The sequence below is a fragment of the Haemorhous mexicanus genome, chromosome 9 (genome assembly GCF_027477595.1).
Source record: "Haemorhous mexicanus isolate bHaeMex1 chromosome 9, bHaeMex1.pri, whole genome shotgun sequence".
Lineage (NCBI taxonomy): Eukaryota > Metazoa > Chordata > Aves > Passeriformes > Fringillidae > Haemorhous > Haemorhous mexicanus.
In genome coordinates, this window is record NC_082349.1 from 1,342,256 (window position 1) to 1,365,139 (window position 22,884).

General features: G+C 50.9%; 1 protein-coding gene across 1 annotated transcript; it reads right to left on the reverse strand.

Moving 5' to 3' along the window:
- Nucleotides 1-411: 411 nt before the first annotated feature.
- Nucleotides 412-19,379, reverse strand: ANKRD13C (ankyrin repeat domain 13C). Its single transcript, XM_059853564.1, has 13 exons — nucleotides 18,955-19,379; nucleotides 14,871-14,912; nucleotides 13,320-13,424; nucleotides 12,287-12,372; nucleotides 11,224-11,269; nucleotides 10,463-10,529; nucleotides 9,063-9,207; nucleotides 8,227-8,358; nucleotides 7,320-7,481; nucleotides 6,561-6,640; nucleotides 5,849-5,947; nucleotides 5,168-5,268; nucleotides 412-4,373 (listed from the first exon to the last, which is right to left on the reverse strand). Exons 1-13 carry the CDS (start codon nucleotides 19,259-19,261, stop codon nucleotides 4,243-4,245), a joined length of 1,503 nt encoding a protein of 500 aa, XP_059709547.1. The 5' UTR covers nucleotides 19,262-19,379; the 3' UTR covers nucleotides 412-4,242.
- Nucleotides 19,380-22,884: the final 3,505 nt, after the last annotated feature.

Below are 22,884 nucleotides of genomic sequence, written 5' to 3' on the forward strand. Positions count from 1 at the left end.
CCAAACCCCTCCTTCCCCCCCCAAAAAAGCCCCCAGCCCTCCCTCAAAAACACCAAAAACCCAGAAGAACCCAAAACCCCCAAGTCTCCCTCAAAGCCAAAATACCAAACCAAAAATCCCCTCCAAGCCCCCACCATCCTGCAAGGCCAAAGCCTCTATGGCCATCCAGGCTTTGCTCTCCATTCCCCCACAAGGGCCCAGCCTGTGATCCAGGGGAGGCCAGGCCGTTCCTGGATGGAGGAGGTGAAATCTCTGGAAGGACTGAACAGAGTCCAGTGAATTTCAGGCTCCTTTTCCCACCTCCCTCCTGGGCAGCTGCTCCCAACCTGCTCCCTCAGCTCCTGGTAAGGCTGGGAACTGCTGCATCCTTTCCCTGTAAAACCTGGGATTCAGAGAGGGCCGAGAAGAGGCTGTAATGAAAATGCAGGATTTTATTTAAAAAATGACCAAGAAAATGCCCTTGCAGAACGCAGCAGCAGGAGCTCGTTCCCTCCCCTCCGGTCCCGCTCCCACAGCGCAGCCGAGGCCCGGCGGGACAGGAGAGGGAAGCCTGGATTGCACAGGTGGAGCAGTTTCCAAATCCAACAGCATAGTTTGGTCTTTATTCTAACAAATGATACAACCCAAAGTGACTATGAGTGAAAGGAAGGGGAAACCAGGGAGCGGACGACGGGAAAACCAAGAGAGGTGACTCGTTTTCCATGGGAGTTACAAACTGTCAGGAAAAGAAAAGTGAAACTGCAGCATTACAGGAATTGGTTAATCCGGATTAAATAACGCAGTTCTCCTGGCGGGAATTACAACTCAGGAGCAGAGACAGAAAATAACAGAGGGCTGCTGGGAATATCAACGGAACCCAGGGGGATTCCAGCACAAACACATCCGGGAGGGACAAACGGACTCAACGCAGGAACGGGGAACTGCTGTGCTGGGAGTGCAGTGGCTGGACAGCAGCTCCGGAGAGGAAATCCAGGGTGTTCCCTTTGCCACGGGACAGAGCAGGAGCTTGGAAGACCAGAGGAACAGTTTGGTTCAGAAGCAACCCGCGGGATCCTTCCGCAGTGAGGTCGGAGTTGGGTTGAGCAAAATTCCTGGTTGTCTTTTAAGAGCCATAAAAACCCTCAGGAAAAAAAGAAGTGGTGGGAGGGGAGTCCCAGCCTGGGCAGGAGCAGCAGGATGTGATTCCCACGAGCCTGGTCCAGGTCCCTTCTCCTCCTGCCCTGGACACCGACCCCAGCTGGGGCATCCAGGGCTGCTCCTGCTCCCCCGACATTCCCAGGCCACAGGGATGAGCTGGAGCTGCTGCACACACGATCCGTGGATCTGTGCTCACTCCCAGGGACCAAACCCTCCTGGAACACCTGGCCTGGCCTCCAGGAAAACAGGAAAAGCAGAGGTGAGGCTCTGCTGGATCAATGCTGGAAGTTCCCAGAGCCACGGGACAGGGGAGGGACCCTGTGCCCCGGGCTGGGGCTGGGAACACCCTGGAGACACATCCGGGCCCACAAACATTCCCTGTGTCCATGCAACACAACCCAGTGACAAAAACAGGCTTTAGTGGAGAAAACATGGATATAAACACGGATCTCAACATGGGCAGCCCCTTGGGATCCACAGGCTCAGCCCAGTGTCCCTGTGACTGAGAATTCCTGCAGTGCATCCATCGGGAATGCCCAGGTGTCCCTACGTGTGAGAACTCCTCACCTGGAATGTTCAGACAGGAAACACATCCCAGGAGGAGGGAAAGTACTGAGAGCAACTCCAGGAGCCCAGGGGCTGCTCTGGGAGCTGGGGAGCAATCCAGGGAATTCCCATCCCTCAGCTGCACAGGGAGAGCAGGAGCAGCCCGGATTCCCTGGGATAACCCAGAACAAGGACAGCCCCAAAGCTGTGCCCACATTCCAAGGCAGAACAAGCCTTAGGAGCAGCTTCCTGCAACCCTTCCTGCAGCCCCTGGAAGTGTCCCAGGGAGCAGCCGTGTCCTGAGGGGTGAAAATCCCCCAGGTCTGCAGCCAGAGGCCACAGGAAGCACAGGAAACACTTCCAGGACCTGCCCTGGGCTTTGGGCACACACCCCAGAGCCACCAGGGGCTGGTCCAGAGGGGACAGAGCCACAGGAGCCTCAATCCCACAGGAGGCCACCCAAAACCCTTTTTGTTTTCCAGTTCCAAGGCCAGGATCCACCCTGGGATCCAGCAGTGGCTGCACTGCCCAGGCCCCACAGCCCCAGCAGCACTTCCACGGAGCCAGGGAAGAATTTGGGATGACCAAAAATGCAAAGGAACACAAACCCATGGAGAGCAAAGGGAGTTCTGCCATTCACCTCGGGGAGGAACCTCTCACCACTGGAATTCCCAAGGAATGGGGTGCCCTGTAAGGCACCTGGCACAGGTCCTGCAGCTACACAAAACATCCTGAGGGGTCCCCTGGAGGGGACAGGGGACCCCTGGGAGGGGAAGAGCCCAGTGCTGCCCCACAGGCACCGATCCAAGCTCCAGCTCAGCCCCACGGACATCCCCAGTCTGTCCCAGAGGATCCCACCTGGCTCCCAGGAGCAGCACAGACGGTGTCAGTTCATCCCAGAGGTGTGAAACACGTCAGGAATTCATCATGACTTGGGAGAACAAGTTCCATCATTCCCAGAGGATGCTCCACACCTGCCCTGACACGGCACTGCAGGAGTCATTTCCCTTTGCTTGCTTTCCCTAAAGTTTCATTTTGGATTTGAGTTTGAATTCACAACAAAGCTGCACTGCTCCCCTGTCCCAGTGCTTCCCTGTTCCCCAGGCCCACAGAGGTGCTGGGAAAGGACCAACCCCACCCTCCCACTCCAGTGCTCCTGGACTTTGCTGACAGTGCTTCCCTGGGCCTCCTGCACGTCCCTCCCCAGAGCAGCCTCTTTGGGACAGATCAGAGATTCCAGCAGTTTGGAATTCCCTGCTCTCAGGTGTGCCTGACACCTTGCCCTGTGCTGAGCCCCTCCCTTGTCCCTCGTGCTCAGCACAGCTGTTCCCTCCACTGAGCATCAATGATCCTCTTCATTATAAACTTTGATCCTTAACTCTATGGAATTCCAGAAAAAGTTTTACCTACAGTGCACAAAGAATATAATTTGGAAAATATTTACATTTTTGTACAATGACACCACAGCACTTGAATCTAATTTTCTTCATACAAACAAATAGCACCATCAGCCTTCTGCACAAGTCTTGCCTAACAAACCCCAAAACGGTGAATTATTGTTAGATGAGGAGACTGGAACAACTGGGAATGGGAATAAGCTCGAGGAGCTGGAGTACTGAACCATCCATGAAGAGGGGCTGGACAAGATGAGCTTTAAGGTCCCCCCACCCCAAACCAGTCTGGGATTCTCTGTGATTTAAACACGAAGAGGCAGGAAATGAATGTGGAACACCCCAGAGAAAGCTGCCCGTGAGCACCACGAGGGCCCCGAGTGCAGGGAGAGCTCCTCCCTCCTGCGGGAAGGGGCAATGCCTGAGCTCCTCCCAGTTCCCACAACCTGACCTGGTGGTGCTCGGCCTTTCTGGGACACCTCTCCCAAGCAGGCTCAAACAAAGGATTAACAACAAGTGACATTCCTGGCCAGGCAGCCCTGGAGTGCTCCCCACCAGCCCAGGGAGCCAGGCAGGGAGCAGAGAGCAGGAGGGAAGGGGGAATGAAGGGATCAGGCAGGGACAGCACCAGGCTGGGCCAGCGCTCCCGAGGTGCCTCGCTCCCTGCAGAGCACAGCTGGCTCTGCCTGGGTGCAGGAGGAAATCCAAGTGCCAGTGGTGCCCATTTGGTTCATTCATCTACAGCCAAGGCATTCCCTCAGGATACCTTCCAACATTCCGTGGCTGAGCTGGGAGCTCAGGGAACAGGGAGCACGGGAAGGACAGGGGGGCTCACCTCGCCCCAGCCCCGGGCCCAGCTCGGTGCCAAGGTCCAGCAGTGCCTCGTGGATCACCACAAGTGTAAAAAATTTAAAAACCAGCAGCTCCTCCCAGCTGGGGGCGGCAGCTCCCGAGCCAGGAGTGGCTGTGCCAAAGGGGATGGCAGCAGGAGGCTCTGGGAAGTGGAGCTGGAGGGGCTGGATGCCCAGTGCAGCACCAGCTCCTTCCCTTCGCTGCGGGCTCACGAGTTCATCCCTTGCTGTGCCCCACGGCTCTGCCCGGCCGTGGGTGCAGCCATTCCCTGGCCCTGGGATGCCGGGCTGGATGTTCCCAGGAGCTCCCAGCCCCCTCAGAGGTCGGGGAAGCGGCTGGGATCCTCCTTGTAGTCGTCGGGAATGGTGAAGATGGAGTCATCGAACTCGTCGTAGCGGAACTCCTGGAACGTCACAGTGGCCGTGATGGTGGGGAACACCGGGATGTCTGCGGGGACAGGGCACGGTCAGGGACAGCCAGGAGTGGCACCAATCCCCACCCCTGCAAGGCTGGGAGCAGCCTGGGATAGTGGGAGGTGTCCCTGCCCATGGGAATGGGAGCAGGAGCTGGAATTTGAGGTCATTCCCAACCCAAACTGCTCTGGAGCGCCGTGCAAATATGGCAGAGGCAGAGCACAGCCTACCTGCTCACACAGCTCCCTGCAATTCCAGAAACCCTGTATCCCTTAGGAAAGGGGCTACTGCTTCTGGGATCATCTAGCCCATGAATAAGCTGATCTTAGACATTTCCATCTGTTACAAATGCAACAGTTTAATATTTTTCACTTAAAATCCATCTATCACCAGTAATCCTTGAAGAAAAGGAAACACAGGAATGTTACCAAACACTCCACACCTGAGATCCTCCCCTAATGCAGGAATAATCCAACACATCCCACTGCCCTTGGAGCAAGGCCCCAGCACTTCTGTGCTCCTCAACTCACCAGCAACACATTCCCAGGTGAGGGCTCTTCCCCAAAACTCCACAAAAGACCTTCTGAACATATTGCAAGAATAAAGGCACTTGTTTCGATATGGACTGGATATATGGGAAAATTTCTCTTGGAAAGGGTTTTCCAGCATCCCCATGCCTGAAGGGATTTCAAAGCTGTGTGGATGTGGCACTGGGGGACATGGGGTAGTGGTGGCCCTGGCAGTGCTGGGGAATGGTTGGACTCAGAGGGCTTTTGCAACCTAAAATTCTGGATAAATAAAGCCCCAGGAGTTGCTGTGTGCTCTTACCTAATTTGACAGGAAAGCCTGGTGGAAGCTTCATTTGAACAAATTCTCTAAGTTTGTTAAAGTGCTTGAAGGGTGCAATGACTTCTAAGACATTCAACAACCTGCAAAGGAGAGCAGAGCCCGTGACAGATCCTTCTGCCACAAACACCCTGTCCCTCTGAACAGGAAAACATCATCCAAAAGGCCCAGGGGACACAGAGGGTGACAATGACTTCATCCCCCTTCTCCATCCCAGGGCTTCAGGGTCACCCCGCCTCCAGAACGACAACAAACCAACACCAGGATAGCAATTCCTTGTCCCCATGTTCCACAGGAGATGAGGGATGAGGTACCATCCCCCTTCTCCATGGACAAGTGGAACTGACCTGGCTTTGCACTGGTTTAGGGGACATAATTTTTTGCTAAAATTTATTACAGGGAAAACCATTTCAGAATTCTGTGGGATCAGACACCAGTTGCTGATAACCCTGCCCAAAACTCTGCTCTTATCAAGCCAGGTAAGGGCTTGGCTCTTCCCCAGCCCCAGCAGCTCCCAGATTCCCAGTTTACGGGATTCCTTGCTCAACAGCCTGACTGCACTCCCAGCTCCCATTCCTGGGGATCTGGAGGGCTCTGCAGCTCATGAACACGTTAAAACATTCCCAACAGGAATGACTCCTGTGGCCAGGAGCTTCGACTCACGATTCGATTCCCAAGGGGAATTCCTGGCTCATTGCTATCGTGGCTTTGAAGGTTTTCTTGCTCTCCTTGCAGACCAGCTCCCTGCCCAGGTGAGGAGCTCTGTGAGGGAGAGGCAAAGTCAGTGCTTCCCAGGAAAATCCTGGGTTTAGAGGAAGGAAAACAGACTTGGGTCGGAAAACATCAGGGAGGAATCCCTACTTTCAAAGAGTTTGCTTTATTGTAAAGCTGTGCAGAATAAGGACAAAAAACCTCTTAATTTAGATTACGCTGAGTTATGCTAAACCAGGAGACAAGACAAAACCAGGAAAACTACTCCAATAAAATAATTCCTCATGAACACAGTGTTAATAAACCCTCCAGGAAGTGTTTATTAACCACTACCCAGGAAGTGTTAACACTACAGGAAGTGTTTATTACCCCCATGGCAGGGGGCGGAACTGGATGGGCTTTAAGGTCCCTTCCAGCCCAAAGCATTCCAGGATTCCCTGCCTGAAGCTGAGGCACTGACACTGCTCCCACACACAAGGATCACTTCCCAGCCCTCTGGAGAACAAACACCGAGACACCAAACCCAGCGCTCCTCCCTCCCCACAAAACCACACACGAGTAGCACCCACCAGGTGCAGAGCCCAAAATCCCCCCAGACCCCCCAGGCCCAGGGCAGGGATGCAGAGGTGTCCCTGGAACCCCTGGCAGGCCCAGCAGCACTCACTTGCCACTCTCTGCAGAGATGTACTCCTCCCAGGAGATGGTGTTGGGGGACGGCGGCGTCAGCGACTGCCGGCGCACGGGCTGTGGGACAAGCACAGCTCAGCTCAGAGCTCCTTCCCTCATCCTGGCATTCCCACCTGGAGCTGCCCCTCAGCTCCAGCCACAGCCACAGCCTGCCCTGCTCAGGCCAGCCCCTGCTCTCAGCCCCCACGGGCCCTTTCCATAAGACTGGGCTGTGCTGCTCCACCATAATGAGTTAATTCAGGGCTCTGAGTGCCAAGGCAGCAGCTCCAGCTCACACAGAAATAAATTAATCACTTTAAAAGCTCTGTGTGTGTTCCCAGCTGAAACCTGGCTCGTTCTGAAGAGCTCTTGATTTCCTGGTGCTAATCACAGGCTTCCTCCCATTTTAATGAAGCTCAAAGGAGCACGATTGCCTTTCTGGCTTCCCTTTCATTCCCAACAATCAACATTGGGTCTAAAAGAATCTGCAGTTGATTTGCCACAGCCAAACCCCTCATCTCTTCTAAGAGACAAATTAAGGCTGAATACCCAATATAACCACAGAAATCCCTCCCTGTGTGCACTAATCAGGCTAATTCATTAATGCATCACCAAAATTATACTTGTGGGTCATGTTTGTGATTTTTAGATTATGCCAATCAAAAGAAAATAAAAACATTATCTATGTATTTTGCACCACGAGGAGTGGTGTGCAAGATTATTCTCCCACATCCTGGGCAAAGTTAACCAGCTATACCTCAAAATTCTGCTCCATGAGGTTTCCCCCTTTGCTCAGGCTCTCCATGATCGCTTTATTCCGAAGGATGTCCTCCTCACTGAGATGTTCCCTTCTTTTCCTGGATTCCAGCACAAGTCCATTCACCAAGTAGAAATCTGCCAGGAAGTTTCCTACTCTTTCCTGCACGAAAGGAATCAGGAATCGGGACATTAATGACTCACAGAAGATAAAATAAAAACATTTTGATTCTCGCGTATCAAATAGTGGAATAAGGGAACTTGGGGATTGAGCTGGAATTCCCCCAGCCCCCCACATGGGCTGGCACTGGGCAATCCCAAAAATCCAGCAGGAACAGGTACTTCTTATGGAGGGAAGCTTTAAGACAGAGGCTGTTGAAGAATTTGAGTGAAATCCCTTCCCAGAGCACTCCCATCCCTGCCTTTCTCCAGCAGGAACACACAGAATCCTTCCTGCACTCCCTGGAATCAACCTGCAGAGATCAGAGCCTCCTGGAACAAAACCATTCCCAGCACCATCTGTCCTCCCCTGCCCAAGAGCTACAGAATCCTTCTTCCCCATTCTTCCTGCTGAAGGCAGCCCAGCAGAGAGATTCCACGTGGAATGAACCTGTGCTAACTGGGGATACAGGGACAGGGATTTTTCCTTTGTCCTGCACACCTTATCCTTTCAGAATCCTGGGGCCAGAAGGGACCTCAAAGCCTGCCCCAGTCCAGTTCCCTGCCATGGGCAGGGACACCTTCCACCATCCCAGGCTGCTCCAAGCCCTCTCCAGCCTGGCCTTGAGCCCTTCCAGGGATCCAGGGGCAGCCAGAGTTTCTCCAGGAAATCTGCTCCAGTGTTTCTTGCAGTGCCTTTCCCTCCTCCCTCCTGCCCAGCAGCAGGCTCTGAGCTCCCCCACACTCACAGTTTTGTCCTCCCTGAAGAGCCACCCCGTCTGGGCCCGTGTGAACGTGATGGATTTGGTGGATAAGGTGGCAGAGTAAATATCACTGCTCATCAAAATGTCAACCTCCTCTTCTGTCTCCATCTCAGATTCCTGGAAGAAAAATTCCCAAATACTCAGCAGAACGCAGCAAACAAGGATTGCTTCCTCTAAAGATACACCAATGAACACAGATCCATAAGCCTTGTCCTTTGGATCTTTTCCCAGAAGCAGCATTTCCTGCATTTTCAAGCGGTTTTATAAAACCTCTGGCCAAATGGTTTCCAAATAGTTTAATCTTGAATATTAATGTGAATAAAGCATCCCAATGGGATTTATGCAGCAGCTCAGCAGCCACACCCTTTCCACAGGCAATAATCCATCTGCTTAAGTGATTGGGGGATAAAGTTGTAATTAAAGACTTGACTAATTACAGGGGGTCCAGCGAGTCAGACCCTCACGTTGTTATCAGCTGAACTGGCCATGGAGTGCCTAAAGGATGCAAAGCAGTGGGAACAGGTCTGAAAACCCACCTGAGGACACCTAAGTTCAGCCCAGTGGAAAGATTAAAAGCAGCACATCATAATCTAAACCACATTTTTCCAGTCTCTTCCCATTCCAGCTTCTCCTCAACCAGAAATCTGGACTCAAAGCTGGTTTCCCTCACAACATTCGATGTCACCTTCACAACTCAAACTGGAACAACTGAGGAAAAAATTCTTTGGTTTGCAGTTCTTTGGGTGTTTCTGAGGCAAATTTTGTTTGATACATTCCCAAAAAAGCCTGGGATGTGTCCCACCCCCTTCCCAGAGCTTTACCTCGTGGTGTATTCGCTGGTAAACTTTTTGCTCATTGTCTAAAACTACAAAAGATTCGGAGGGTGCGGCGTCACCGTTAAAAATGAAGCTTAAATCCCCTCGTTGGCACTTCATGTCAGTAAAGTCTATCAGAGTTGTGTCCAGCCTGTGAAAACAACCCCAAATTTCACAAAAATGACCCATAAACGCAGGAGGAAATTCAGCTTTCAAGCAGGAAAGTGAATTTTTTTAATGGTAAACAAACACATAAAGGGCTGAGTTTTCATAGGATTTCATAAGTGAGGCCTGGATGCAGAAATTGGCAAAAAGTTGTTATAAAGGTGAAGTTTCCTTCAGAAAATTGTGTTTAATACTGCCAGTATGAGGAGGGGAGGGGGAGACAATCTATTCAGTGCTACACACAGAGAAACAACTCCTCAGCAGGGTCCTGACTTGAGTAACAACATTGGGACATGACCCAAAATCTGAAGAGGACTCAGAAATAAACTAATTTTTCAATTTTTATTTACTTTCATTGCTATTTCTGTTTTTCTCCCTCACCAACAGCAAGGAAATGCTCCTGCAGACCTGAATAACTGGAAGAAGATGGAGCTCAGACCATGGATCTCTGTAGCAATTCATATCCAGTATTGCCAGAGCATTTACTGCCCATAGAAAGGTGGATAAAGAACCTGAACTGGGTGACTTCAACTCTAAGTGGTGAGGGATTAAAACTCCTCATAGATTTGCCTCTGATTCCAAGGAAAAACCTCTATTTAACTATTTCCCCTCAGTTCAAGCCTCATACAGGCAGAGCATTCAGAAATGAGAAGGAAAGCAACAGCCCCAGACTCAAATTTCACCTAAAAATTCACTTTACAGACCCAAGCTGCCCCTTTAATACAACAAAAATTTCTACAGATTGAACCTCCAGGATTATATTCTTGCCTCTTTGTTTTAAATTTTAGCCCCTAAAGAAAATGCCAGAAAATACATTTGGTTCCAAACTAAAAAGAGCTGAGCTTGGAGAGACTCCTGAAACCCCCTACTGAGTTTGTGAAATTGTCACATCAAACACCTTAAAGAGAGAAATTAGATCACTTTTTGGTTGTTTGTTTTTTTAAGCAGAGACTGGAGCAGCAACACTTCTCCAGGAAATACTGGAATTTATTTGCAATTGTGTCATAAACACCCAATCCCTGTTTCTCACTGGCACATCTGGCAGATAAAGCCTTATCCAGCTGAACTGCTCTTGCTCTATATTTAAGTTATATTCAGCTCAAAAGAGATAATCAGAGAGGCTGAAATTCCAAGGCTCAGTGCTGTGTCATGGATGAGCCCAGGCTCCTCAGGGATTCAGGCTCACTGGGATCCAGCTCTTCCCTGGCACTGAAGTATTTGGGTACAAAAGCAGCACTCACCTGATATTTATACCTTGTTTGTGTATTTTACATGCATCAGAAGGCAGAATTCGGGAAAGTAAAGGCACTAAAGGAGGGAGACAAAAGGCAATCAGGGCACTGAGACCCCTCTGCAAAGTATTCCTATTAAAAACATTCCATCAGTTTGGTTCTGGGTGTGTTTTAATGAAAATACAGCATTTTCCATCATCATCTCAATCAAACACAACATCAGAGGCATTTCTATTTGATAAAATTGATTTTTTTGTGATTGTTAATTGCACACCCTGCTTCCAGTGTCAGACAGAATTTGTATTTCCATCACAGGTTTATAAATCACACATTTATAAATCCTAATAACTGTGGCTGTTCATAGTTTGAATTCTGGGATTTATGTAATGCACCAGGGAAAGCCTGGCTCCAATTAAAGCAGAACAGCCACAAGCATAAAAATGGTCCAAGGTATTAATATTAATTACTAAATTAATGAAACACAAAGTCATGGAATCCCAGAGTGGTTTGGGTTGGGGGGGACCTTAAGGATCATCCCATCCCACCCCCTGCCATGGCCCAGGCTCTTCAAGCAAAGAGCTACTTCCCCTCTTAGAGAGTCACTGGATAAGAGAATTCAGCTCCAAAAGTGAATAAGCAAAAATAAATGTGGAAGAAGTTGTGTGTCCTCTCCTCAGCACTGAGACTGTTCCAGCACAAAGCAGAGGAGAACAAGTGTGCTGCAGGCTGATTGCATTATCTCCCTGGGGAAGGGACATGGAAGCACTCACCCCAACTTTGAAAATCCCAGTGAAGCTCTAGATAGAAGTCACCTAGCTGAGAAGAAAAGAAGAATGTGTTAACAAGCTTCTCAGGCTAAATAACTGTAAAATTTGCTGGAAGACAGGCAGAAGTCGTGTTTGGCAAAGAAAACTTTCTCTAATGTTGTACTTGAATTTGTACTGAACTTAAACATCACTGAAGCCTTAGCTGCAGTAGAATCAATAATGACAAAATGATGTAACTCATTTGAACTCACATTTTTAATCATTTCTTAATACTAGGTCAACTATCAAGCCCTGGATTGCAAAAGATTTATTGGAAGCATGTGTTTAAAAAACACCTATGGAGCTCTCTGCTTGCTTTGATTGATCCCATCCAATCCCATGGAATTAGAATTAATTATACAATAATTAATGAGTCAAGTTTCAGGCAGGAGTGTTGCAAAGACCAATTGCTACTGGCCTCATGGAAATGTGCTGAAGTCACTGGGTCAGACCTCCTGTGCCTCCAGAGCACGTGTGAGCCAGAGCCAACCCCACCACGAGGTGCTCAGGGATCACAACACAGCTCAGCTTTCACAGGGACACTTGAATTAACTTCTGATAAATAACTGGGCTTCTACAAATTGTGGTCCCCAAACTGAGCAATATTTCACTGTGCCCAAGGGGAACTGGCTGCTGGATGCTGATGGAGAATGAAACCAAAAATCTCCTCCATCACTGGGCAAGAGTCATTTGGGGACTGAACAGACCAGGGAATTATTCATTGACACAAGATTAAAGAAAGCCTTAAAAATCTAATGAAATAGAGATTCTTTAACTCTGAGATTGCAATGATGATGAGCAGGTCTGCCTCACACAAACCTTTCACTTGAATTTCTAGAAGTTGAAAGGAAGTATTACCTTAAAATAAATATAATTCTGTGACCCCTTAAAAGAGAGCCAAGATTGCTTTTAAGAGCAGAAGATTGGGAAAAACGTGGAAAAAACTTCCTGGCAGTTTTCCAGAGTGTCCATACCCAGAGCACAAGTCACTGCTTTCCACCCATCTGGTTTTGTCAGCACAACTCACCTCTTTCAGGGCTTTTAATAACCGAGGTCGCTTCTCTTCAACACTTTCCCTGGACTGCTGCTTGAGCTTCCTCAGGAGTGCTGAAACTACACAGGAATTAATCCATGAACTCTGGCTGTTTGGTAATTACAGATGAGTGTCTTACTTGAGGTCTTAAACCCAACAATGCAATGGAACATTTCATCAGACCAGAGGAATCAATCCCAGTTACAGGAACTGCACATTAACCTGCTCGGATCACCCCAGGAAGAAAAGCCTCAATAATTGTTTGTAAAATTAACTACAGAATCATGTCAAGAGGTTTGCACACAGGTATTAGTAAATATGTCAATAGAGATATACTGAGTAACATCTACTCCACTGAGAAACTCAGTAGTGAGGAGCTGACAAGAGAATGTTGTTGGTAGATGATAAACTAGTGCACTAATATATTAATAATACATTTATATGTGTAATATATAGTGAGTTTTCTGCTTCAGGAATGCACCACCACACATGGTAATACCAAACACTAGTAACATTCACCAGTGAGTAGCAGCAGAATAATTTCCTTTTGCTACTCCACATCTGAGGTGAATAAATAATACTTGAATACATACTATATAAATTATATTTTCCCACTGGCCTGTTGAGATGCAGCCTAAAAGCCACATCCCACTGGCAACTGATACATAAACCAACCAGTGACCACAGGGAGCAGGCCAAGGAGATGATCCCACCCAGCCCAGATCCATTTGGATCCTGTCACTGCCATTCCAAACCCAGAATATGCTCGTGCAGAGCTTTCCCAATGCCCTCAGTCTGAGCAGAGTTAACAGTTTGCTTATGTAACCCAGTGCAATTTCTTATCAAGGAAATGGATGTGCCTGATCATGTTCAGATATAAAATGTTCAGCTGATTAAGAGAAACCCTTCAGAGAGCTGAAAGAGGGCTGTGGGAAAATAACCCAGCTTGAGAGCGCTGCTTTCCTGTTCTGAATGAGGCCCAATTTGGGATTAACTGGCAAACTGGGATGAATGAAGAGGTGCTTACTCATCTGTCTGTCTCCATAGCTGATGGCTTCGGCCAGAGGGCTCCATCCCTGAGCGTTTTTCACCTTTACTGGAGCATTATGGGCTAAAAGCAGGTGGGCACATTCTGGAACAAAATATCCACACTTATTTACAGTAAAGGATGCAGCATGAGCAGTCAGAATAAAACTCTACCAAAGCAATTAATATCAGAGATATTACACAGATTATCAAAACACATATCTGGGTTCTGACTCACTCAAACAAAACCATTTATGCAAGTACTTCCAGCACTTCCCTGTTCAATATTACCACTAAAAATAATTGGTGATCAGCCGCCAATTATGTAACACTGAGGAGACTTGGCCCTCCTGCTATGTGGAGTTTGCTTTTTATAATATTTCTGCATGTCAGATACACACACCACTATGGAACAAGGATATTTATATTTAATGTATGACATCAGCTCTCTCTGGTGCACACACAAAGCAGAGAGAGAGCTCAGGGCCTTCATCCCTCTCCAAGGGGTGAATGGATCATGGGGACACGGATCTGGGGCAACTTCCATCAGGTACAGGGGAGGCAGAGGAGGCTGAGGCACCAACACATCCCTGTGTACCAGAACATCCCGGGGAATCTGGGATTTAAAGAGGGCAAACAGGCACCTCTGTTCCAGGAAAGCCTCAGAGCAGGTGTGGAACCAACAGCTGCATTCCCCATCCACAGGTGGACATGATGATGGAAAACTGAAGGAAGCAAGGAGGGTTTCAGTGCTCCCATGTGCTCCTTGGAAATGGTTCTTCAGTTCCCAAGCACAGGGAAACCTCAGCACATGTCACTAAAGCCACCCTGAGCCATCTGGAGGTGATGCAGCAGGGCCCAGCTGTCTCATCACCAAGACAGGAACTTCCTGGGTTATTTTCCTACCACGGGTGCCACAGGAAACTGCACTGGTCATTCCAGATGCAGCAGCTGTGAGTCAGTGGCAGGCTGAGTGGCTGGGGAGGAAGAGATCCCTCCCTGCTGAAGGAACTGCCTCCTGTGGGATAAACAAAGGCCCTGACTAACCCAGCCAAGACACCGAGGGATTTTTATGGCTCCTTAAACAGCGCCCAGGACAAGAACATCACTCTGCAGGGAGCAGGCAAATCAGCTTGGAATCACCAGCCAGATTCTATTTCCAGTTCAATAAACAGGCTGGGAGAGCTGGGGTGTCCATCTGCAGAGGAGAAGGACCCAGGAAGAGCTAAGAGCCCCTGGCAGGGGCTGAAGGGCTCCAGGGGAGCTGGAGAGGGACTGGGGACAAGAGGAGACAGGAAAGGGGGAATGGCTTCCCACTGCCAGAGAGCAGGGTTAGGTGGGATATTGGGAATAAAGCTCAGATTTCTTTTCCCACTCTTCTTCTCCAAATCCATGTGGCATCTTCTTTCCAGAAAACTTCACTAGCTTGAAACACATGATCACATTCAGGAAAGTGAAAAAAAAAAAAAAAAAAAAAAAAAAAACTTTTTTCCTCTTGCCCCCAAATCTTCAGCATCACTTGAAAGGTAACAAAACAAATGGTTCTACCCACCTTTATGTCCCAACATCACAGCAAGATGTAAAGGAGTGTTTCCTAAAAGAAACCACAGAAATAAAAGAGATGAGATGAAAGTGACCAGAATCCACTGCAATCCCTTCCCTAGGAAACTCCAGTTCCTGCTCTAACCCAGGAACACAACAACACCCACCAGAGAAGAGACATTTGCTTGGATTATAATTGTCAAAATAAATACATTGAGACACATTTCATGGGCCAAGAGAGGGTTTTTAATGATATCTGGGAACTCACTCCAGGCAAAGAGGTCCAGAGGTGTCTCTGAGAAAGACACAACCCTGCTGCTCCCCATGGGCTGAAGGGTCTGATCCCTTCCCAGCCTGACATATCTGGGTTAAAAGCTACTCACAGATATGATACTGATTAAAAATTTAACAGCCTGTTTTATTAATATTTCAAAGATTGAGTACTCATTTTTTACAACTACAGTACTGGGCATATTGAGAAGGAACAGCACCTTCACTACAAAGCTGCCTTTTGGCTGTTTCCAAAGAAAGCTTTGGAGATGATCAGCAGCCTCTCAAACCTGTCCTCATTTTCCTGGCAATGCTCATGACACAGGTGGTATTTGTGTTGTTAAATATTCACTGTGAGGCACCCAGAGCTGTTTTTCCTGGATTAATGCTGCTACCAGGCTCATGACACACTTTACTTAGGGAGCTTAAAGATGTGAAGTTCTTCCATTTAACTGTATTTTGCACATTTAAACATCTTAGAGCAGTCAAGAGAAAAAAAATGCTGGAAAACAAATTTCTTCTGCAGTTCTAACACACACACTCGGTTGAGAGTTATTCTCTAACTCCCATTTTGTCAGCAGGAAGAACCTGCTCGGTGCAGAGGATGTGCTGCACATCTGGAGAGGCTGCCACGTGAATGCCAGCACCCTGCAGCATCAGGGGAATTCGGATGCAGATGGGAACTAGGCCCTGCCTGCCCAAGAGGGGCTGACAGGGCTGTTCAATGTGTCCTGCATCTCATCCTTGCAGGACACTGCCAGCATCCCAGGCAGCCACAGCCCAGCTCATTAGACACTAACCCAGCTCAGCTCCTGCTGCTATTAATAGCTGCTCCAACATCTGGGAGCCAGCGCAGCACTGGGAATCCTGGATGCTGCCAGGCTCTGGTAGGGGATGGAAAAAACCTTCCTGAGGAGCCCCTTTGAGAGGGAGCCACACTGTGTGCCCAGGAAATGCAAATTACGTGACAAAAGGGGAAACACTGTCGTAAAACCAGGGAGTCACAGGAATGGTGAGGGTGGAAAAGCCCTGCAGGACCACTGAGTCCAAGTTTTGCCCAATTCCCACCTTGTCACCAGCATGGTGCCACATCCAGCCCTTCCTTGGACACCTCCAGGGATGGGCACTCCAAACCTCCCGGGGCAGCAGTTCCAGTGCCTTTCCATGGAGAAATTCCTGCTGATGTCCAGCCCAATTCTCTCCTGACAGAACCTGGGGCCATTTCCTCTCCTCCTGTCCCTGTTCCCTGACTCTCCCCTGGCTGTCCCCTCCTGGCAGGAGCTGTGCAGAGCCAAAAGGGCCCCCTGAGCCTCCTTTGCTCCAGGCTGAGCCCCTTCCCAGCTCCCTCAGCCTCTCCTGGGGCTCCAGACCCTTCCCAGCTCTGTTCCCTGCCCTGGACATGCTCCAGCCCCTCAGGGTCTGCTGGAATGAGGGCCTCAGAACTGACCCCAGCATCTGAGGCCTCCTCAGTTCCCAGCACTGCCACAGCCCCTTTTCCCAAGAAATCAGTGCTCCAGCAGCTCCTGGAATCCTGCCTGTGCCCATCCAGGCAGGCAAACAAGGCCTGCTGGCCTAAAACCTCACCTCAAACACAGCACCTGTCCCCACACACGTGTGGCCTTTCACCTCTGCTGAGGTACCTGCACACCTACAGGGAGCCAGGGCTGTTTTCCAGCAAGAGGATTTGTCTGTTCAGGATTTAAGCTCGTAAATGCATGTCATAATAAAACTATAAGTCATCTACTAGGTGTAGCTACAGGCTTCTCCCAGGAACTCATTGTTTGGGAATAATGACACTGGCCTTCCTCTGGGCAGTGATTTGGAGGTTAATTTAGGAAGCTGGGTAGGCACTCAATTAACACTCAATTGCTTTTAGCAGAACAGCAGGAGTCTCTTATTCCACAGGATCTGGCTTTCCTGCACTGAACCAACACTAAAACAGGCCTGGATCATTAACAATAAGTTCTCTCTCCCCTCTGTCCAATCCTTAGCACATCCCAGGATTCCTCTGGCTTATTTCTGAGCAAATCATCAGCTGGAGTGTCCCCCAAATAATTCCCAGTTCCAGTGTGTGTAAACAAGTGACAGATGGAAACAGGCAGGAAGAAAACAATAACAGGGAAATGTTACTCAGGCCTTTGGAATGTCAAACCATCAAGAGGTTTGTTGTGGTTTATTTTTTTTTTAATAGTTCAAGTAAAAACTTGGAGGAAGATGATGAGTCAGAGATCCCCAAAGTGTCCCAACTCTGAACAGAGCTGGGAAAGCAGGGAGATATTAATTAGAGATTTATATATGGATCAAAAAAGCATGGAATCAATGTGTGTGATACACACTGAGAGTGACAGCACAGCAAAGAGGGACCAGGAAGTGCCTTCAAGGAAAGACTTGGAGCTGCTGCTGAGTTCCTTGAAGGGGAACTGGAGGAGGAACAGGGAGAAGCAGCAGCAGGAATAGAGAGAGTGGGAAAAATCCTCCCCAAGTCTGCTGCTTTCATTCTAGCAGGATTTGCTGGAATGAAGGTGGCAGGATAAACACATCTGTAGCTGGATTTGGAGCTCTGCCCTTGGGAAAGCACTGTGCCAGTTGTAGGGAACACTCCTGCCCATGCAGGCTGGGAGCTGAGCCCTGTGTTACTCTGCAGCCCTCAGCTGCCTTCCAGTGCCCAGTGCCACCACAGACACAGCTGGAATTCCCAATTCCATCCTTCCTGCCACCGTGCCAGCCCCAGAGATCCTTCACCTTCGTGCTCCTTTTGAATTTACAGACCACAATTAAGCAGAGCCCATCTCCTTATCAGAAACACAACACAAGCATCCCCTTTATCACAACTTCTCAGACACCACACACGTGGAACTGGGAGTTCTCCAGCAGAAATGGATCCTGTTACTCGTGAAACGGCTATTAAAAATAGAGATTAAAACCAACCATGAAGGTCAAGCTGATCCCCCAGGCTGATTTATTCGTTAACAGTATAAAATATCCCCCAAATTAAAACGTTTTGAAATGTCCTGGCAAGACATGCAACATTTACAAATTTCAGAGCAGCACAAGGATCAGATTCCATCTCTGCCACTGACACTGCTGTGGACAGAGCATTTGCAGAGGAGCAGCCGAGAACAACTCTCTCAAAATCCAGAGCCACAGCATTTAAAAAGAAACAGGGGGAAAAGGACTCATTTTTGTAGCCTGGGGAAATATCAAAAACTGCTCTGCCAACAGCCAAAGGAACAGCTCAGCATCCCCCCAAGCACACAGGTGACAGCTCAGACATCCTAAAAAAGAATGAATCTTTTAAATGCAGTGGGGTCTTGGACACAGAGCAATACCCAGTCAGAAGCAGCTCTGCCAGTACAGTGCTGGTACTGGAGCTCACAGTGCTCATTCATATTATGAAAAGCATGGAATTATGGAATGGTTTGGGTTGGAATGGACTTTAAAGCCCATCCCTGCCATGGCAGGGACACCTTTCACCTTTCCAGGATGCTCCAAGCCCTGTCCAACCAGATCTTGGACATTCCAGGGATCGAGGGGCAGCCACAGCTGCTCTGGGCACCTTGTGCCAGGGCCTCTCCAGCTTCCCAGGGAACAATTCCTTCCCAGTATCCCATCCATCCCTGCCTCCTGTCAGTGGCAGCCATCCTCCTTGTCCAGTCACTCCATCCCTTGTCCACAATCCTTCCTAAAGGGGATTCACACACCCTTATGAAACTCCCCTGCAAAACTCCCAACGAATTCCCTATTTCCCGGTCCAGCATCCGCATCTCCCGCCCCACCGGGACCGGCGGCCCTGAGCCCCGGATCCCCCGGTGTGTCCCGCTCACCGTGACTGTCCTTCTGGGCGATGCCCTGCGTGCGGATGAGCGCCGAGAGCCGCCGCACGTCCCCCTTGAACACGCACTCGTGCACGGGGAAGGGGCCGCGCTCGGGCCCGGCGGGGGCGGCCCGGGCCGGCGGGCGGTGCCGGTGAGCGCCGGGCCCGCGGTGCCCCCCGGCCCGCCCGCCCTTCCCGCCCGTGAAGGCGCCCCCGGGCGCCGCGGCCGCCTCGTCCTCGCCGGCCGCCAGCAGGTCCCCGTCCTCCTTGCTGGGCTTGTGGTCCCTGCGCAGCGAGCGGAGCTTCTCGCCGGTCATGGCCGGCGGGAGCGCCCGCAGCGCTCGGAGCCCACGGGGCCGGTCCCGCCCGGAGCCCCCGGAGCGGCCGCAGCTCCGCCCGCGCCTCACGGGCCTCGGCTCCGCGCCGCCATCTTCGGCCGCCGCTCTCGCGAGACTGCGCCGCACCGAGAGAGCGCGCGGGAGGAGCCGCGGAGTGACCGGGAGGGGCGGGGCGGGATCCGCCCAGCGGGCACGGCCTGAGGGGCGGTGTCGGGGATCCGTCCCAGCAACCGCGTTCTGAGGGGAGGGATCGGGAATCGATCCCAACAACTGCATCCTGAGGGGAGGAGGGATCGGAGATCGATCCCAGCAACTGCATTCCGAGGGGAGGGATCGGAGATCGATCCCAACGGGCATGGCCTGAGGGGAGGGATCAAGGATCGATCCCAACAACCGCATCCTGAGGGACGGGATCGGGAATCGATCCCCACAACCGCATCTTCAGGAGCGGGTTCGGGAGTGGATTCCAACAAACACATCCTGAGGAGCGGCATCGGGGATCCATCCCAACGGGCACATCCTGAGGGACGGGATCCATCCCAAAGGACACATCCTGAGGGACGGGATCCATCCCAACGGGCACACCCTGAGGGACGGGATCCATCCCAACAGGCACACCCTGAGGGACGGGATCCATCCCAACAGGCACACCCTGAGGGACGGGATCCATCCAAAAGGACACATCCCGAGGGACAGGATCCATCCCAACGTGCACACCCTGAGGGACGGGATCCATCCCAACGGGCACACCCTGAGGGACGGGATCCATCCCAAAGGACACATCCTGAGGGACGGGATGCATCCCAACGGGCACACCCTGAGGGACGGGATCCATCCCAACGGGCACACCCTGAGGGACGGGATCCATCCCAACGTGCACACCCTGAGGGACGGGATCCATCCCAACGTGCACACCCTGAGGGACGGGATCCATCCCAACGGACACACCCTGAGGGACAGGATCCATCCCAAAGGACACATCCTGAGGGACGGGATGCATCCCAACGGGCACACCCTGAGGGACGGGATCCATCCAAAAGGACACATCCCGAGGGACGGGATCCATCCCAACGTGCACACCCTGAGGGACGGTATCCATCCCAAAGGACACATCCCGAGGGACGGGATCCATCCCAACGGGCACACCCTGAGGGACGGGATCCATCCCAAAGGACACATCCTGAGGGACGGGATGCATCCCAACGGGCACACCCTGAGGGATGAGATCCATCCCAAAGGACACATCCCGAGGGATGGGGTCGATTCCAACAGGCACATCCCGAGGCACCAGGACAGGGAGACTCCATGACTCTCTAAGCAGCTGTTCCAGTGCTCTTCCACCCTCCATAGAAAATTCTTTGGGAAATGATGGGAGCTGGACAAGTGTTCCTCAAAGGGGAAAACGGGACAGTGCCCCTGTGGTGGTGCGAACCCTTGTAGGTGCAGTGTCAGCTCGGAAAGGACCTGTCTGGGTTGGAGCTTCCCAATTTCCCACTGCACGTCCCACTCCTGGGCCAGTTCTGCAAGTTTCTGCTTCCAATATGGGATGAGTAATTGTAAAAATGATGATGTCCCAAATTACTGGTGAATTGGATTTTTTAATAATTCTCCCAGGGAAAGCAACCCCCAAGTTGAAAGGGAGACCAGACCTGCTGTGATAACAGAATTTCCTTCCTGGTGGCCTTGTCTTTCCCCAGTTCACATCACCTCCCTCATCCCAAATGACCAAGAAGAATTCTAGGCAGATTTAGGAATTCCTGTGCCTGCTGTCCCCAGCTGCTTCCCACACAGCTTTTTACAGTCCTAAAACAGAATTTGAAGAAATTCTAGGGGAAAAAAATCCAACAAAACAACAATTTGCTTTTGCTCTATACTCCAGTGGTCTTTCCAATGAGATTTTTCTGTCTCTCCTTGTTTTTTGAGGAAGGTCAAACCCATTTGCAGGCAGAATGTGAGAGGCTGGCACTGTGAGCTGTTCTGATGTCTCCTGTTCTCCAGTGCTGGAAACACACAGAGAGCACGGCTGGTCTTGTGGAATGGAGGGATTGGCTCAGGTTTTAGCTGATGTTGGAAGCCTCACGCTGCATTTTTAATTACTAGAGGCATGAAGTCACTGTTTACCAGCTTATTATGGACTCCCTTATTCAGCCCAGAAATGGAACCAAGGCATTACTCACGGGAAGGGCTCTGGGAAAACTGGTGTTTGTAGGGAATCCCAACTGTGGGATTACTTTACACTTACAAATTCTTGAGAATGGGTTTTTTTGTCTGCCTATCAACAGAACTTTCCTACAGCAAGCAGATTTATCAACAGGGGATGGAATTCCTCCCTCCTAAATCCCAGGTTTCTGCTTGTATGTGAGGCTGGGGTGTGGTCCTGCACACATACAGAGGTTTGCTCTTCTTAGATCCAGCTTTGCTCAGATTTTATTCATATTTTTGTTGTAAAGAAAATGTTTCCTTACAAAATCTAATATATAAATCATTCATCAGTGGCCTTCAGCACGTGTGTCCTTTGTCCTCAGATGTCAAAGTGCTGTTCCATGGACGTCAGTCCACGTAGGATAACCTTGGCAGGGAGACCCAGTGAATTAATTTTTAATCACAGAATCCCAGGATGGGTGAGGCTGAAGGGATCACAGGGACTCCTCTGCAGCCACCTCCCTGCTCCAGCAGGGACATCCCAGAGCGCAGGATTGTGTCCCAGTGGTTCTGGAATATCCCCAGAGAGGAGAGTCCACAGCCTCTGTGCACAATCTGCTCAGGGCTGGGCACTGCCCAGGGCAGAAGCTCTGCCTCCTGTGCCGGGGCAGTTGCTGGGCTCTGTCCCTGCCCGTGGCTCTGGTGCCATCGCTGGGTCTGGAGCAGAGCCTGGGCCTGCTCTGACCTCCCTGCACACAGGGACAGACCCAGGGACAGCCAGGGACACACAAGGACAGCCAGGGCTGAGGTCCCTCTCAGCTGGGCTCCTCTCCAGGCTGAGCAGCCCCAGCTCCCTCAGCCTTTCCCGGGCACCGAGATGCTCCAGGCCCTTGCTCAGCTCCAGGAGCTCCTGTTCCTGCTGTGCTGAGGGACAGAGCTGGACACAGCACCCAGAGGAGCCTCCAGGGCTGGGCACAGGGGCAGGATCCCCCCTGACCTGCTGGGAATGCTCTTCCCAAAGCACCCCAGGATCCCACTGGGCACCGCTGGTCAGGGACAGCTCTGTGTCCCTCAGGATCCCACTGGGCACCGCTGGCCAGGGACAGCTCTGTGTCCCTCAGGATCCCACTGGGCACCGCTGGCCAGGGACAGCTCTGTGTCCCTCAGGATCCCACTGGGCACCGCTGGCCAGGGACAGCTCTGTGTCCCTCAGGATCCAAGTGGGCACCGCTGGTCAGGGACAGCTCTGTGTCCCTCAGGATCCCACTGGGCACCGCTGGCCAGGGACAGCTCTGTGTCCCTCAGGATCCCACTGGGCACCGCTGGCCAGGGACAGCTCTGTGTCCCTCAGGATCCCACTGGGCACCGCTGGCCAGGGACAGCTCTGTGTCCCTCAGGATCCCACTGGGCACCGCTGGCCAGGGATAGCTCTGTGTCCCTCAGGATCCCACTGGGCACCG

Coding starts and splice junctions, on each gene's coding strand:
- ANKRD13C (XM_059853564.1), bottom strand. CDS start 19,261: ATGACCGGCGAGAAGCTCCGCTCGCTGCGCAGGGACCACAAGCCCAGC. Junction 6,641..7,319: donor TCATGGAGCAGAATTTTGAG/GTATAGCTGGTT, acceptor CTTGTCCCACAG/CCCGTGCGCCGGCAGTCGCT. Junction 5,948..6,560: donor ATCTCTGCAGAGAGTGGCAA/GTGAGTGCTGCT, acceptor TCTCCCTCACAG/AGCTCCTCACCTGGGCAGGG.